This window comes from Neolamprologus brichardi, chromosome 14 (assembly GCF_056152115.1).
Source record: "Neolamprologus brichardi isolate AB-2024 chromosome 14, ASM5615211v1, whole genome shotgun sequence".
NCBI classification, from domain to species: domain Eukaryota; kingdom Metazoa; phylum Chordata; class Actinopteri; order Cichliformes; family Cichlidae; genus Neolamprologus; species Neolamprologus brichardi.
The window spans coordinates 37,157,501-37,172,934 of NC_142117.1; the positions used below are offsets into that span (position 1 = coordinate 37,157,501).

At 48.6% G+C, this 15,434-nt stretch overlaps 1 protein-coding gene across 1 annotated transcript in view; it reads right to left on the reverse strand.

The window, feature by feature from the left end:
- plekhg2 (pleckstrin homology domain containing, family G (with RhoGef domain) member 2) overlaps positions 1 to 15,434 on the reverse strand; it is a 63,047-nt gene that overhangs the window by 29,801 nt on the left and 17,812 nt on the right. The window contains exons 3-4 of the mRNA XM_087851690.1: positions 7,173 to 7,702; positions 547 to 647 (exon numbers count right to left, since the gene is read on the reverse strand). Of these exons, the coding sequence (XP_087707816.1) occupies positions 547 to 647; positions 7,173 to 7,702 (631 nt within the window). The remainder of the gene's footprint in view (positions 1 to 546; positions 648 to 7,172; positions 7,703 to 15,434) is intronic.

Consider the following 15,434-nt stretch of genomic DNA (forward strand, 5'->3'; position numbering starts at 1 on the left):
GTGGAGCAGATTTTTCAAATAAAAAATAAACAAACAGCCTCGTGTCCACTTTTAATTATTTTTCATTTCCCTCCAACACACAGTCATGACAGGAGTTTACAGGCTGTGGCCTCACAGGGTTAACTGTATATGAAAGGATGCAGATTTAAGGCAAATATGTCTATATCTCGGGGACCACAGTCAAAATCACCCCAGCCGCTCACAGTCAGCCGGGATCTGCCGGAGGTTTCTTCCGGTTAAAGGAAGTTCTCGCTCTCTGCTGTCACCGCGCTCGCTCATAGGCGGTTGTACTATTGTGCGGTCTTTACTTCACAATTTAAAGTGTTGTGATTTGGTGCTACATTTGGAACTTCTTTCCAGGAAATTTAGAAACTTTTTGTCAGAAACAGCAGAAAAAAATCAGCAAAATGACCAAACTCTTCGACTCGTACTCGGCCGACAGCACCGACAGTTAACCAGAGACAACAAAACGCACAAACAGACTGTTGATTCGATCTGCTGTCACAGTCTCACTAACGTGTAACAGCAGCACAGAGGAGCAGTTACCTGTTGAACTCGTAGATGTCCTCGATGTTGCAGAACAGCGTGCTGACCTGCTCGGGTCTCAGCGGCAGGGCGCCGCAGTCGATGATGCAGCCCAGGTAGTCCTGCAGACACACACAGAGGGTTAGAGTCAGCGTTTCCTGCTCTGCACACGCTCTGATTCACTTCTTCGTTGGTGGTTTATTTAGTTTGGCAGCACTCTTTACCCCGACGCTGTCGTGAACATTAAAGCAGCTTTCAGCTGTGGCGCGAGCCTCCAGCAGGTGTTTGATGTCTGACTAATTAGGAATGTCAGCAGAGCGGGCAAAAGTCGGAAAAACACGTTCCAGCTCGGGAATATTCACGGTGCTGGAGTCCGAGCACATGAAGCGCACAAACGAGCTGCAGCAGTTTCCTGTCAAACGTCACAGACAGGCTTCATAATTCATGTAATCTGTGAAAACACGGCGGCGTGGAAGTCTGAAGATCAGCTGACACACGTTTGTCCCAGTTTGTGTTTGGCTCTGGTCTGATGTTTGAGCACATCTGGATTCATGTTTAATGTTGGCTTTACTGTCCTGTGTGTGTCTGCTTATACAACACGTTCTCATCCCAACATGTAACACACGACACACGTGACAAACCGTCGGCGTGTTACGCGTCGGGATGAGAACGCTCTGGGTTACATCTCTCTTTAATATTGAGTCTCTTGGGTTTTACTTTTATGTTGTTTAGATTCTGTTTCAGGTTTTATTCGCTGTCTGATTGTCTTGATCGTTTTCACCTGAGTCTTGTTTCTAGTCCTCGGTGTACGAATCGTCCTCTGCTGACCTTTATGTACCTTTGTTACGGTCCTGGCTCATGACCCACTGTTTTGAGTTTTTAATTCTTATTGAACTTTGTTTTCGTCAGTTTTCATCATTTCTAGTCTTTTGGTTTCAATGTTGGTGTTCTTAGTATTCAGTTTTTTCCTACGGAGCCCCGCAGGGGACATGGGAGAAAAAAAAAATTAAGACGGACTTTTTAGCCACATTCTTCGGAGGCCGCCAGCTCGAAGCCGACCAGGAGGTCGAGGCACGATGTGCCGGGAAAGCGGTGTTCCTCCCGGCTGTAGTAGATCTCGACCTCCCGACGTTTTCGAGCTAGTGGGTGTCAGAGCTCCGAAAACGTCGGAGCACTTTTGCAAATATGTGGAACGAGCTTCCTTTAGAGATTAGACAGGCCAGTTCTTTATCTGTTTTTAAGTCACTCTTGAAAACCCACCTCTTTACCCTGACCTTTGACACCACGTGAGATGTTGTTTTTTTATTTTTTATTTTAGTTGTTTTTAGGTGATTCGATGCTGTTTTATCTTGTTTTTGTTTTAATATAGGGCTGTTTTAATTTTATGTTTTATGTGTTTTATTTATTTATTTTGCTGTTTTCTGTTATTCTATTGTTTTAACTTATTTTCTGTACAGCACTTTGTTCCTGTGCTGGGTATTTTAAAGTGCTTTATAAATAAAATTGGATTGGATTAATGTCTTGTAAACCGAGCAGGTATCTGACGTTTACACAACTACATTCACGCCTCAAAATATCTTAAAAGTGTATTTTGTGACCCAGAAACAGTAATATTACCACTAAGTAGCTGCCGCCATTGTTGGAATTCAACTTTTGCGAGATCTCGCAAAAGTCCGTCTTAATGTTTTTTTTCTCCCATGTCCCCTGCGGGGCTTCGTATTTTCCCAATGGATTAATAAAGTTTTATTTAATCTAATCTAATAACTTTGATCTAAACCGATTTACTCCGGAACAAATAAAACAAACAATTACATTTTAGTTATCTGAGTGACTTATATATCACGTTTAACCTGAGCAGCGAAAGACAGCAGGCGTCTGAAAACAATGAAGCCGGGAGTCCACTGCTCTCGCCGGCTCGAGTGACCATTGAAGCCCCCGGCTCGCTATCGAGCAATACAATATTATTAATTATTTTATTTAATGCCCCTTAAAGGTTTTAAATAACTTCACAGGGTAAATCACATGACCTCAGGTCAGTTTACCTTCAACTTTAATTCAAGTTCAAGCATTTCTTATCACAGCAACACCCAATGAAACATTTCCCGCGAGTGTTCGAGTGCAGAGTAATAAATAAAAGGTGTGATGTGCTGGACAGGACAAACAGCTCAGCATGCAAACCAGGAACCAATCAGCTTCTGTGCACGCTGCAAAGCACCGGCTCTCATAAAGCACGCGTGGTGATATCAGCCGTGCAACGCCAACGTTTACAGGAACAAAATCATGTGACGTGGAAACTGCCCGCGCTCCTCAGCAGGCGGTTTCACATTGAACAGGAGGCGACGGCTTCTCGAGTGCAACACCCGAGCAGAGGTGCCGAAGCAAACCTGCGCACATCGACACTTCCTGCGTGAGCAGGAAACCACCTCGCCGTCAGAGACGCCGAGCTCAGGGTGCCCACAGGCAGGAGGGTAAACAGGAAGCAACCAACTCTTGAAAAAGCAGGAAGTAAAGGAGGAACAGAAGCTGGTTATCAGACTCTGAGGACAGTCGGTCACGATGCTGCGACACAAACTGCAGATTCATCGTGTTCGTTTATTTACAGCAGCAAATGTAATTTCCTCATAATGACCTTAAACGCTGTCACGTAGGAGGGAATCAGCTGATGTAAGAGCCCGACTGATGCTCCTCCACTGCTGAGGAGCATCAGTCTGCTGCTCGTCACTACGGCTGCATGCAGTTTGTCAGCTTCACCTCGTTTACCGATCATTCAGACTCAGGAGTGGTCGGACGATTGAGTGAAAGCAGCTGATACATCTGCCTTCATCAGTCTGCACTCAGTAAGTTTATATACGGACACGTGTGACGTGCTGCAACGTTACCCAAACGTCTTGCAGGTAAACAAAGCCGACCGGCTGCACTCGACTCGAGAGGAGACGATCAGACAGAAACAGCGTGAGAAGCACGAGGCAGAGGTCTGCTCGCCAGGTCAACACTTAAACAATCGAATCAGTGCTCCTCTTCCTCGGTCTGCTGCCTGAATCCACAACAGAGATTAAACCGCTGCAGCTGTCATCACACATGCCCCGAGGTGTTTCCGGAAAGAACCGTGCTCATCATTCGCCGTCAGATTTAACAGAAGGGTTTTAAAGATCACGTCTCGGGTCCTTCTGAGGGCCGTCTGTCTGTGTGACGTTCAGGTGACTCACACAAAGCTGGACGCTGTCCTGCACGACCCCGTCAGAGGATGAGCTCCAGCTCGGCTCATTGGAGGTGAACGGCGTCAGTTTTTCATCAAATTTCACGTCATATTTGTGTGAGATTTCCCACACAGCCATCGAGCCGTAAACAGGCAACACGAGCCTCCTAAAAACACCTCAGAAAGGAGATCAAATTACACGTTTTTTCTGGTCCCACATCAGGATGCACTTTGAGTTTTATGTAACAGCTCATATGTATGAACGAGGCCGTTGTGTTGCGCTGCTTGGAGGTTTTATGTGAACCAAATTATCCGTGATACGCTGCGGCGTGCGTTTCCAACGCTCGCTGCAGCGAACTCGACATGTCGGCCTCTCGTTGGGACTCTCAGGGAAACTCGTATTTCTAGGAGACGGCTGCAAACATAAATCATCGCTCGCTTTCTGTTTTTTCCTCAATCATGTCCAAAACAAGCGCTCTCTCACTCAGCTCCCCTGTGTGAGCATAATGAGGCTGTAATGAGAGGCCTCGGCCACATTCAGCACCTTTTAAAGGCAAGAGGAAAAACCCAGACACGCTGGAAGGCCGAGACGAGTGAAAAATGACAGAGCTCAATGGGAAGATGAAGAGAGGAAGACGAGAGGAATGAGGAAGAGCCGCGAGGGAAACGTTTCTTAAAACAATCAGAGAGCAATGGCAGGGAGAGGAAGAGCGAGGAGAGGAGCGCGTTCGTGAGGACGGAGCGTGGGAAGCGTGAGAGATGAGAAAACGTGACGGTGGTTTGAACTCGGATGCAGAAACCACAGAATGTTTGTCTGCAGGACGCCGTCCACGATGCGGTCGCCGCCTCGACCATTCTTTCCACTCAGCTGTTTACACGCCGCGTGACTCGATACGCTCCGGTGTTTACAGGCGCCGACGCTCCTGATCCCACGTTCGGGTCAACAGATGATAGCTGCCGGCCAAACGGCCGTGCTGGGAGGAAGCCGCTTAGAAATGGGACGTTGCCCCGGGAGACGGAGAGTCGCTGTTAGCCCCACGGTTTGGGTTCAGTCAGGTTAGCCGTGCATTTGAGAATAATTAGTAAATCATGTGGACGGAGGTCACTCTGCGGCGCTGCTGTTGTGATTTGATTGTTGTGTGTAAATAAATGGATTTGAACTTTGAACTTTGAGTCTCAAATGTTGGATTTTTGATCTCTGAGGCAGAGAAAGAAGAACTCTGGAACATCTTCTAGTTCAGTTTGTGGCTAAAGCTCGGTGACCTGCTGCATCCTGAGAGGTGACGAAGCTGCACGTGTCTTCCTCACGCGCAGCGCTGAGCGGCTCAGGATGGCGGCGCTGTAACCTTTGTCTTTTGCACGGATTGCGTTTTGTTTCTCCTCACAGAGTCTGCGCCTCTTCCTGCCATCATCCTCCGCCTGCTCCATCAACCCATTGACCTCATAACAGTTTACACGAGCGATGGCGAGCTCTGATGTGGTTGGTGGGCTGAATGTAAACGCTGCCTCTGCTCTGATTCGCTCTCTTCGCTCCTGCGTTCGTCTTTTTGTCTTTCCCTTCATGTCAAGTCCAAATTCTTTGTATCCTTATCCTCTTGCTGTTACTCCTAAACCTTTCCCTTCTCCGTCACCTCCTCCATCTCTGTCTTCTTCTCTTAACCCCCTCTTCATCTATCTCCCCTCCTCCTCCTCAGCTTCCTGTCCCCCTTGGCTGCAGGCCAACAGCTCCATCCCCTCTTGTTCGCTTCGTTTTCTCCGTCCACCCCAATGACGCTTGTTTCAGCAGTTTTTTGACAAATCTCTGGACTTCAGGCATCAGAGGGGAAGAAGCGTTAATGAGTAAAAGAGTCGAAGCAGGAGGAGCGACGTCAGTCTGACAGCTGACGAGACAAAGAAGGAACGACGGAGACGAGCTGCTCTCAGACGCTCAGTCTTCCTCTTTCCAAGAGTTTCTGCACTGCATTGTTCTCAAACACACACACACACAGACACACACACAGGACAGAGGTGTGAGGTATGCTGCAGACGTGCTGCACAGAGCGCTCCGGGTGGACGTTAGATTTAATCACCTGGTGGTCCCTCCCAGTGGGGAATCACCTGATATCAGTCTGATTCTTACTCGGAAAAGTGGAGGAACCGGCGTGACCGTGAGCGAGCTTCAGCCCAAAGAATTCAGTGATAACAATGATCCAATAACAGTCCAGAGGAGTCATGTGACTGTCAGAGTGACTTGTGAGTGTGGACGAAAGCAGGAGTCAGGAGGGATTAACCAGGTTTGTCCTCTGCAGAAGGTCAGAGAGACGAAACTGACAGACAGCTGATAAACCTGATGACAGAGTGTGTGTGTGTGTGTGTGTGTGTGTGTGTGTGTGTGTGTGTGCGTCTATGTGTGTGTGTGTGTGTGTGTGTGTGTGATGGCAGAGGATGAAAGCAGCAGTAAATTTTCTCTTTTACTTCAAAAGGATGTTTCACACTCCGATCGTACAGCCACACACACACCTGGCTGTGGCACACCTGGGCCAGTGATGGACGAAACACACACACACACACACACACACACAAAAACAAAGTCAGCAAATTCTGTCAGGACGAGTTTTTCTATTCAAACGTTCCTTTGAAAAGAACTAATTTTTCACTCAGCGGGACACATTCCTCGCTTAGGAGAAATGTGGAATGATTTCCCACAATGCAACAGGAATAACAGCAATAAGGCCGGTATGTCTGACATGCAGACGTCTATCTGAGCTCACAGGGTTTATTTAGTTGTCTCCGCTTGTGTTTGGGAGCGATGCCAACGAGAATAACCAACTTTAAAGTGTTCTTGGAAGCTACATTCAATCTTCTCTTCAAGCACCGGTGCCTTGCTCATGGGCACCACAGTGCTGTTGGTCAGACGGCTTTCCTATCCTGACTTTATCCTTCTGCACTGATCCGTTGGCCTTCAAAAAGCCATTTAACACATACAAACTGTGTCGTGCTTTTTTATAAACTGAAGGAAGAGAGCAAACTGAAACTGAACCTCAAAATCTGAGTGTGGACAAAGATAAGAAAAGCTGCAGTTCCTCTGACGTCCACCGGGGGCTCCAGCAGCGAGTCAGTCCCCATAGGCTGCCACGTTAAAACGTTACAGCAGAAATCAACATGTTCACAGCCTGATGCACAAACTGTTCTTAGGGTAACACCAGTATGCTAAGACAGACACTCGAGAAGAAGCTGTGCTATCAGATGCATTAGCATTAGCATTAGCATGCATTAGCATTAGCATGCATTAGCGTGGCTTCCTCTCTGATCATGATTCTGTTGGCTGCATGTTCTCACACGAGCAGCTGCAAACAGCTGGAGGAAATAAACGCATCGTTTCTAAAAGTCATGAGTCATTTTGGGCCGTCCTGCCTCCTCGGTCGGAAACGCTGCAGTGACGTGAATACTTTGGATGGTTGAAAGCTCTTACCTCCACGATGCTCTTCAGATCTCTGACGTAGGCTTGCTCCGTCTCCACGATCTCCAGGACCACTCGGTCCAGCCGTGAAAGCTGTCTGGGCGTGGCCACTGCCGCCGCCACCGCCACCCCTACCGGACTAGCAACATTACTGGGGTGGCCGCCTCCTCCTGTCACCTTGGCGACACACGCCCCTCCTCCTCCAGATGCTCCTCCTCCGCCTCCATGAGGTGTGAGGGGAGTGAGGTCCAGACTGATGTCTGAGCCGTTTCTTTTTGGCGTGGAGGACGACGATGAGGCGTTGTACGTCGGCACTGCGCCGTAAGGAAGTGAGGAGGATGAAGAGGATGAGGAGGAGTGGGAGGAGTCCTGCAGGGAGACTGACGAGGCAGAGGAGGAGAGGGAGAGGGAGGCGGGACGCTCTCCGTCCGAGCAGACGGTGTTGACGGAGGTGCAGGAGGACGACGCTCCTCGCTCTCCGGATGACATCATCCTACCCACAATCCCACTCAGAGATGAGACTGAGGAGGGACGTTTGGCAGCTGGAAAGAAAAGAAGAGAGAAAAATGCACAAATTAGTCCACGAGCGAGTTTTAAACAAAAAGAAGCCAACACGGAAGTTTAACAAGCTGCAGTTCCTCTAACGTCCACCAGAGGCTCCAACAGTCACAGTGTTTTTATAAGTTACAGCTTAAAGTTTTGCACTTTTAGGGGCGTGGCCTATTTGACTTACAGGTGGGTGTAGCTGCTAGCTGTCTGCTAACCAAGTTTAGCTGATAACACTCCAGTTCTCCCTTCTGGCTCCAAAAACCTGATATTGTGGCCATAAAACGAGACATCTTTTATTTACAGACTGTATTTTTAGCTAAAACACCCAAACAGAAACCGAACGTTTCCTCGTGTGTGTGATGAGGCGGGACAGTGACGCTTTGTCTGTGCAGAAGTGGGTCAGTGAACTCACCACACACTGGAACAGCTGACTGTGAGCGCACAACATCCAAAGTCAAACATAAGGCCTGGGGGCCAGAACTGGCCGGTTACAGCCTGTGTGACAGCTGATATAGGCCCCGCCCATTCACAAAGCAAAGTAATGAAATAATAGATCAACAGTTAAATGACAGAAAAGTTCTTTCACAGTTTACAACAACACCGTTTTTTACAGTGAGTCCACAGTAAAACGAAGCTTTTCTGTAATTTTACACGTTTCTTTTGTTTCGTTCAGCTCGGAGAGTCGCGCAGCGGCGTTTCTTTATCATGTGGAAAAACTGAAACGTGCTGTTGGAATTTCACTCCTTCTCATATTAGTACGTCTGAGGGATTAAACGTACACTTGACTTCTTTACACCGACAGAAAGGAGAGCTTCATGGTCCACTGAAGACCAAACTGTGCTGTATGTGGTCGTGACAACGTTTGACAGCTGAAAGGATGATTCAGCAAAGCTGGGCGAGTGTATGGTTAAGCCACGCCCACTTTTACACCTCAGTTATGTTGCGTTTTTTGTGGGTCAGCTGGTAAGGAATCATGAGGTGGTGTCAAGATGTAGCGTCTAGACCTTTGACCCATGTAAGGTGGACCTGTGGTTTACCCTGCACAGCCGGGCCACAGCCGGGCCACAGCCGGGCCACAGCCGGGCCACAGCCGGGCCACAGCTGGGCCACAGCTGGGCGTGGCTTCAGCCACAGCCATCCAGTCGTCTCCGCTGCTAGTTCACAGTTGAGTGATCTATCATCAGAAATCAATCAGGCTGAATCCTCGATGAACACGAGGCTCGTTTCCTCGTTCTGGTTTAGAGGAAGGATGCTGATGAGCTGCCTTCACACTAACAGATAGAAGATAAAAACCATCTGAACGCCTGCTCGGTTCTTCCATGTCCCAACACCTGCGGCCTCACCAGTGCCCACCATAAACTCCTCCCTCCTTCAAAACCCAAAGCAGCGCCTTACCTGCCCGTCCAACAGGTGAGCCCTCAGAAACACTTCCAGCGGTTGCCACGGTGACTTCCTGATCACTGTAAACCTGCCGTGTGACTTTCAGAGTAAACAGGAAGTGTGTGCGCAGCAGAGCGGATCATCACACTCTTCCTCTTTTTGTACATTCTTCCTTTTCATGAAAGACTTTCTCACGTGTTAAAGGAGCAGCCATCTTCACCGTGACTCCATCAGCAGCACGTCTTTATTTCCTGTTAAAAATCAGCCCTGTCACAGAGCGCGAAACCCAGACTGCTGATAGACATCTGGAGCCTCCTCAGCTCCTAAAGTCACACGAACACCGAGGCTCCACTGAGAGCGCCGAAGGTGACATAACATCATAAGATAAGGATGATCGTGGCATCGTCTCACTGAAGGATTTCTAAAAAAGTCACCTCTGCACAACAAAGACATGAAGCTACACAGCAGCGATGTGTGGAGGCTTACTGAAGCTGGACTGATTGGCGTGTAATGATGTGCGAGCTGGTGGCCGGCTGGCTACACGCTGTGGATAAGCTGATAGCACAGCGCAGAGGAGGCTCAGGGTCAAACTGTTCTCTGGGGTAAAAGGTCACATCGTCGGACCAAACAGAGTCTGAGAGAGTCTGAGACCCGGCCTGGACTGAGTATGTTCTCCAGCTCAATGCTGGACGTCCCTGATGCTCCTCCTACATCAGTAGGTCTAACGAGGGGCTGCCCCCCCCCCCTCAGGTCATCAAACAGCACCAGAGACAGTTAAGATGTTACTTTAAGGCAAAACCGCCGAAGGAGATGTGCCACAAACACACGTGTGGAGTGTGAGAAAAGCCATCAGAAACACACGATGTGCTGCAAAAGTTCACAAAGTTTTTCATTTCTTTTGTTTCCCTGAAACGTTTAGCAAACGCTCCCCGCCAGTTTGTGGTTTCAGAGGGAATCACTGAGTCTGTTTCCTTCTCTGCATTTCTCTGAAATGCCACCAAACATGGCAACATCTCTGCGACGGCGAGCTGATCCTTCGCTTCAGACTGCAAACCTGAACCACACCTGAACCGAGCCTGGCAGAGAGACGCTGAGATGGAGAAGTAATTAAAGTCCATTAGCGTTTAAATTCCAGACGTCCCGGCGGGAGGACTTTCCGTGCGCCGTTAGATGACAACATTTTTCCACTTTCCAGCTGATATTAGAGTTTCGTAACTGCAGGTTCTTACAGGAACGCCTCTGACAGCAGCGTCGTGAGCAGCTAACCTCACGTGCATGTGGCTGATGCTCCATGAATGACACTCACGTATTGTTATGAGGAAGGAAGCAAAGAGGATGAGTGTCAGACTCACATTAAACTCCATCAGGCTCAGCTTTGTCCCACCAACAGAAACTGGGTGGGGTGCCAGCAGGCTGAGGACAGTCGTGCACAGCGCTGACGTGATTGCCTCGGTTGCTAGCAGGTTGCTCATGGTTTGCATGGAAGACGCTGACTAGTCTGCAAACTACGAGCAACGAGTCGCCAAGCAGCAGCAGAAAAGGCTTGAACAAGCGTTCAGTGAACAATCACAGGCCTAATAGCAGCGCTCTGCAACCTCTCGCCAACTGGATGGAGAATGCTCGTTTGCCCAAGTGTCCGCCAACATGTGACTGCTGTCCTGTCACACCTTCATCCTCCTACCTGGGACTTTGGTGGTCTCAAAAATGGGACTTTTATCTGCCATCACTGACACGCCTCCAAACCTCGGTACGAGCATTTAAGGAGGTGCAGCTCTGTATGACAGATGGAAGCTGGTCGAAGGTCTGGTTGACTCACTGTGGTTTTTGAACACTTTGCAACACGCCGCTGCGAGTCGATGGTGGAACATCGAGGCGGGACGCAGTGTCGCAGCATCCTGTTACAGCACCGCTCCCAAACTCACTGAGCTCTTTAGAACAAGTAAAGGTAAAGGCCAGCTGCACACACCTGTGGCTGGATCAGGCACGAAGAGGCTGCACGTGCAGTTTCATGCTGATGTGTGGGACAGATTCTCAAATACTTTTAGTATTTAGAGGTAAAAGTACTGAGATGATAAACTACAGAACTATCATCTATAAACTATTGTAATTTATAGATGATAAACTATAAACTACAATGAAGAACATCGCACAGGATCATCTTCGGCCTGCTCGTCACAGCCCGTCTGATGTCATTAAACATCAGAGAAATAAACACACAGCTCAGTCAAACAGCAGAACAAAAGCCATCAGAGACGTAGAGCGACTTACTTTGAGTTTGCAGTGTGTGTCTGTGTGTGTGCGTCAGGCAGTCCACATGTTTCTCTGTTCAGATCACTGATTTAATGACACAGCTCACCGTTAAACACCGACTGAACAAAACTGCTTCTCAACACATCTGATTTCCTGTTATTGGCTGTGTGTGTGTGTGTGTGTGTGTGTGTGTGTGTGTGTGTGTGTGTGTGTGTGTAAGAGAGAGAGAGAAAATGACACGAGCATTTGTCAAACCACATCCTGCATTTGAAGTCAGGTGCAGCGCTTTCAGATTATCTCAAACATACACACACACTCCCACACACACACACGTGCACACACACGCACGCACGCACAAACACACACACACACACTCTCAAACACACACACACGCACGCACGCACACACACACACATACCTGTAAAAGTGTAAATAGATCTGTGTAACTACCTGATGTAATGTTGTGTCCTTATAAACTGACACAGGAAGTGTCTGTAGTCGTGGTCAGTTTGTCGTCACAGCCAGCTGGCGCTGTGAGTCATGTGACCTGGAAACATATTTTCATTAAAACTCAGCAGGATAGCTGCCGTTACCCAAAAACCTACTTTTGTCTAATGAGGCCCATCCGACCAAACAGGAAGCTGACTGTCAGAGTAAAATGTCGACATTACTTGGTTTAAAGATCCGACCCGGAGCTGCTTTTCTTCGGGCTAACGTTACCTAAAGCTAGCTTGCTCGCTAACACAAATAAAGCGCGAGCTGTCTCACAGTAAAACCCCGTCGGCTCATTCATTCAGAGCTAGCTGTTAACTTATATTAAACACCCAACCAGCAAACCACATCCACGCTTTCTTTTTAAAGATACACTGTCAGGGTTCGGGTTACTAAATGGTAAATGGCCTGCATTTGTATAGCGCTTTTCTAGTCCCTAAGGACCCCAAAGCGCTTCACACAACCAGTCATCCACACATTCACACACACATTCACACACTGGTGATGGCAGCTACATTGTAGCCACAGCCACCCTGGGGCGCACTGACAGAGGCGAGGCTGCCGGACACTGGCGCCACCGGGCCCTCTGACCACCACCAGTAGGCAAACATGGGGTTAGTAAATATTTGGTGTGAAGGCGTTGGCCGATGTGACGTCACTGACCGTCCTGCTTTCTCCCTCTGGGACGTGAGTTAATGTGCATTTATAAACTTAGCGCTGGATTCAGGAATGTGCTCACTGCAAACACCAGAGGCGCCCCCTGCTGGACAAAAAAATACTTGACTGGACTTGAGAGCATCAATCATTGAACACGTGCAGCTAGCTGTTACGGAGCTACACCACATTGAATGTAATTGAATTGAAATTGAATTTAATGCATATTGTTAATTTCCTTTGGTCCTTGTCGCGTTTCTTCAGACGTGCTGTGAAGCTAACTGACATGAGCATTAAAAACAGCCACATTTCCTGAGCTGACAGTGATTCTGTATCTAACGGGTCCATAAAACGGTAAAAACAACCTTCATGGCGAATAAGACAAAACTCAGAATTTTACTGTGGACGCAGGAAAAATGGCAAAGAAACCTGGTTACAGGAGACAAAGTGCGTGGACGCGTCAGTCACTGCACTCAGAAACAGCTGAGCCTGAAGGCAGAGAGCGTTTCACCATTTTTAAGGTGGAATTTCCCTTTAAACACACGCTGTAAATCTGTGGGGCGGCGTGGATTCCAGCGTGTGATTACAGTAATAAGAGAGCAGCTCCTCGCTGTCATTAGGAGTTCGGCTGTGACGCCACAGGTTTCTGCTCCGACCGCAGCGTGTGGAGCCGGCGGCGCCGGAGGCGGGAACGTTCCCGCCGAGCCGTCCTCCCAGGTGTCCTCAACCAGTGGGCGGGAGTCGGAATCTCACCGTGGAGCCACCTTCAAATATCAGGTCAAACAGCCTGTGTGAGGAACACGGCGCTTTATTTCAGCCAATAATGTTCGAGCAGGGAGAAACAGCGGACAGGGCGGAGCTTGAATAGTGACGGAGCGAGTTACACCGTCAGAGGATCGAACACGTCCTGGAATCAAACCTGAACAGCTGACAGAGCAGCGACAGGCTGAAGCGTCTGCAGCCGTGCCCACATGTTGAACAGGAAGTGTTTCTGGTGGGCGGGTCCTCGGTAAAACTCCTGTGATTGCAGCAATGACCAATGAGAATGCAGGACACCGCTGACTGACATGTGGATGGGCTGTACGGTTTCCTAGGCAACCAAACTTCCTGTGGATGTTTTTTCTGAGAAACAGTAAAACAATAAATATATTCACTGATTCGCTCCAGGATATAATATAATTATTATGACAGAGGAATTCCTCTGTGCCCTTCAGGGGGTTTGAAATGTATTTATTTATTTTGAAAGAACATTTTGATTTATTTTTGTATCCAACACAAAAACAAATAATCCCACTGACAATAATAATAATAACAATGATAGTACTCAACTTCCTGTCTGCTGTTTTCGATGTGGTCTTCTCAGGCGCTCGTTTCCTCTTTACGTGCTCTGCGCTGAGATGTCATCAAATGTCCATCAAACCTTTCTTTGACCCCTCCCACCCCCCGATGTCGCCTCGTCTCACGTGACGTTTTATCTGCAAAGTTTCTGGCAGGAAGTCTGACCTGAGAGGCCACGCTCAGCTTCCTGTCAGTCCTCAACAACTGTCACTCATGATGTTGGAAACTAAAGCTGGGCCCGCCTTCTCCGAGCAGCTCCACCCACTTATTTAACCCCCCACAGCTATTAACTCTGAGGATAAGAAGAAACACGAAGACGGCTGTGACCAAACTCTGAAAGGTTAAATACGAGGAATGTAACGTAAAGCCAGATGTTTGAATAGTTGGAATTTAACTTTGAGCTCAAAGAAAACACTGGAGCTGGACCCTCAGCGGGGGAAACACTAAACCCAACGAGAGCCTGAGATCGTTGAAGACGATCCAGAGCCGCCTTAACAAACACAAAGTCCTGCTTTGACACAGTGGATGCAAACGGGCCGAGTGTGCCGCCACAGAATCGATTTGGAGCAATCAGACTCCACCGCGATAAAAATCGAAGCATTTAAAGTGATTAAAGCTTCGGCGCAGTTATTGTGCAATCGTACGGCCATTACATCGGCGCGCCGCGTTCTCCCGGCGCTCTGGCAGCTCAGCGTTAACAACAGCCGATCCTGTGCTGAGATCTCTGCGTGTGCTCAGGAGCACGTCTGGAAACCGTGAGCTCTGAACGCATCGCCGCAGCCACACATGAAGCACGGCGTCCACCACGCAGAGACAACCAGAGGAACCAGACTCATTAAGGTGGACTGAGGCGGTCCCGTGCTCGGCTCCACTCGCCTGACACGCTGAAAACGTGGAGCATCAAGAGAAGGAAGTGAAATCATATGTGCAGCATGACGAGGAGTTATGACTCGCCGTGTTCTTTGTCATGTACGTCTGACGCATCATCGAGCAGCGTCGCCGAGGAAGGTCTCGCCCCAAGACACAAGAAAGTGGAGACAACGAGCCTGAACTGTGCGTGTGAAAGTGCTAAAGAGACATGTTGACAGAGACAAAGACAGGAAGTGAGGCTTCTCAGATCATGACCTTTGACCCCCCTGACGGCACCAAGCCAAATGCTGGAAACACACACGTCACGTCTGCAGCCCTCGAACTGTGTGCTGGTTTAAACTCGCCGTGGACTAAAAATCATCTCACGTCTGCTCCTCTGATTAAATCTGATGAGCAACAAAAACTCGCCCTGAGCTCGTTACTGTGAGGGCTGGAGCTTCCCAACGTGGATGACATCATGAAGCGTGTTACAGGCGTGTGACACACAGAAGCAGGAGTGCAGTAAAGGCATTTTCTGTCCACGCCACGTTATTTCTACAGGTGCTTTATTCATGTTCCAGGTGTGCGATCAGGCTCCACCCACAGGTGAGGGTGGGAGTGCACGCCGCAGACCGTGTCTGTGCTGCTCTGAGTGGCGCTCCACCTTTTTCAGGAGCTTCACCCTCAGCTGAAAAACATTTTGTGTTTTCAGGTATGAAAGTGACTTTTAAGCAGAGCACGCCACAGCGAAACATCGTTTAT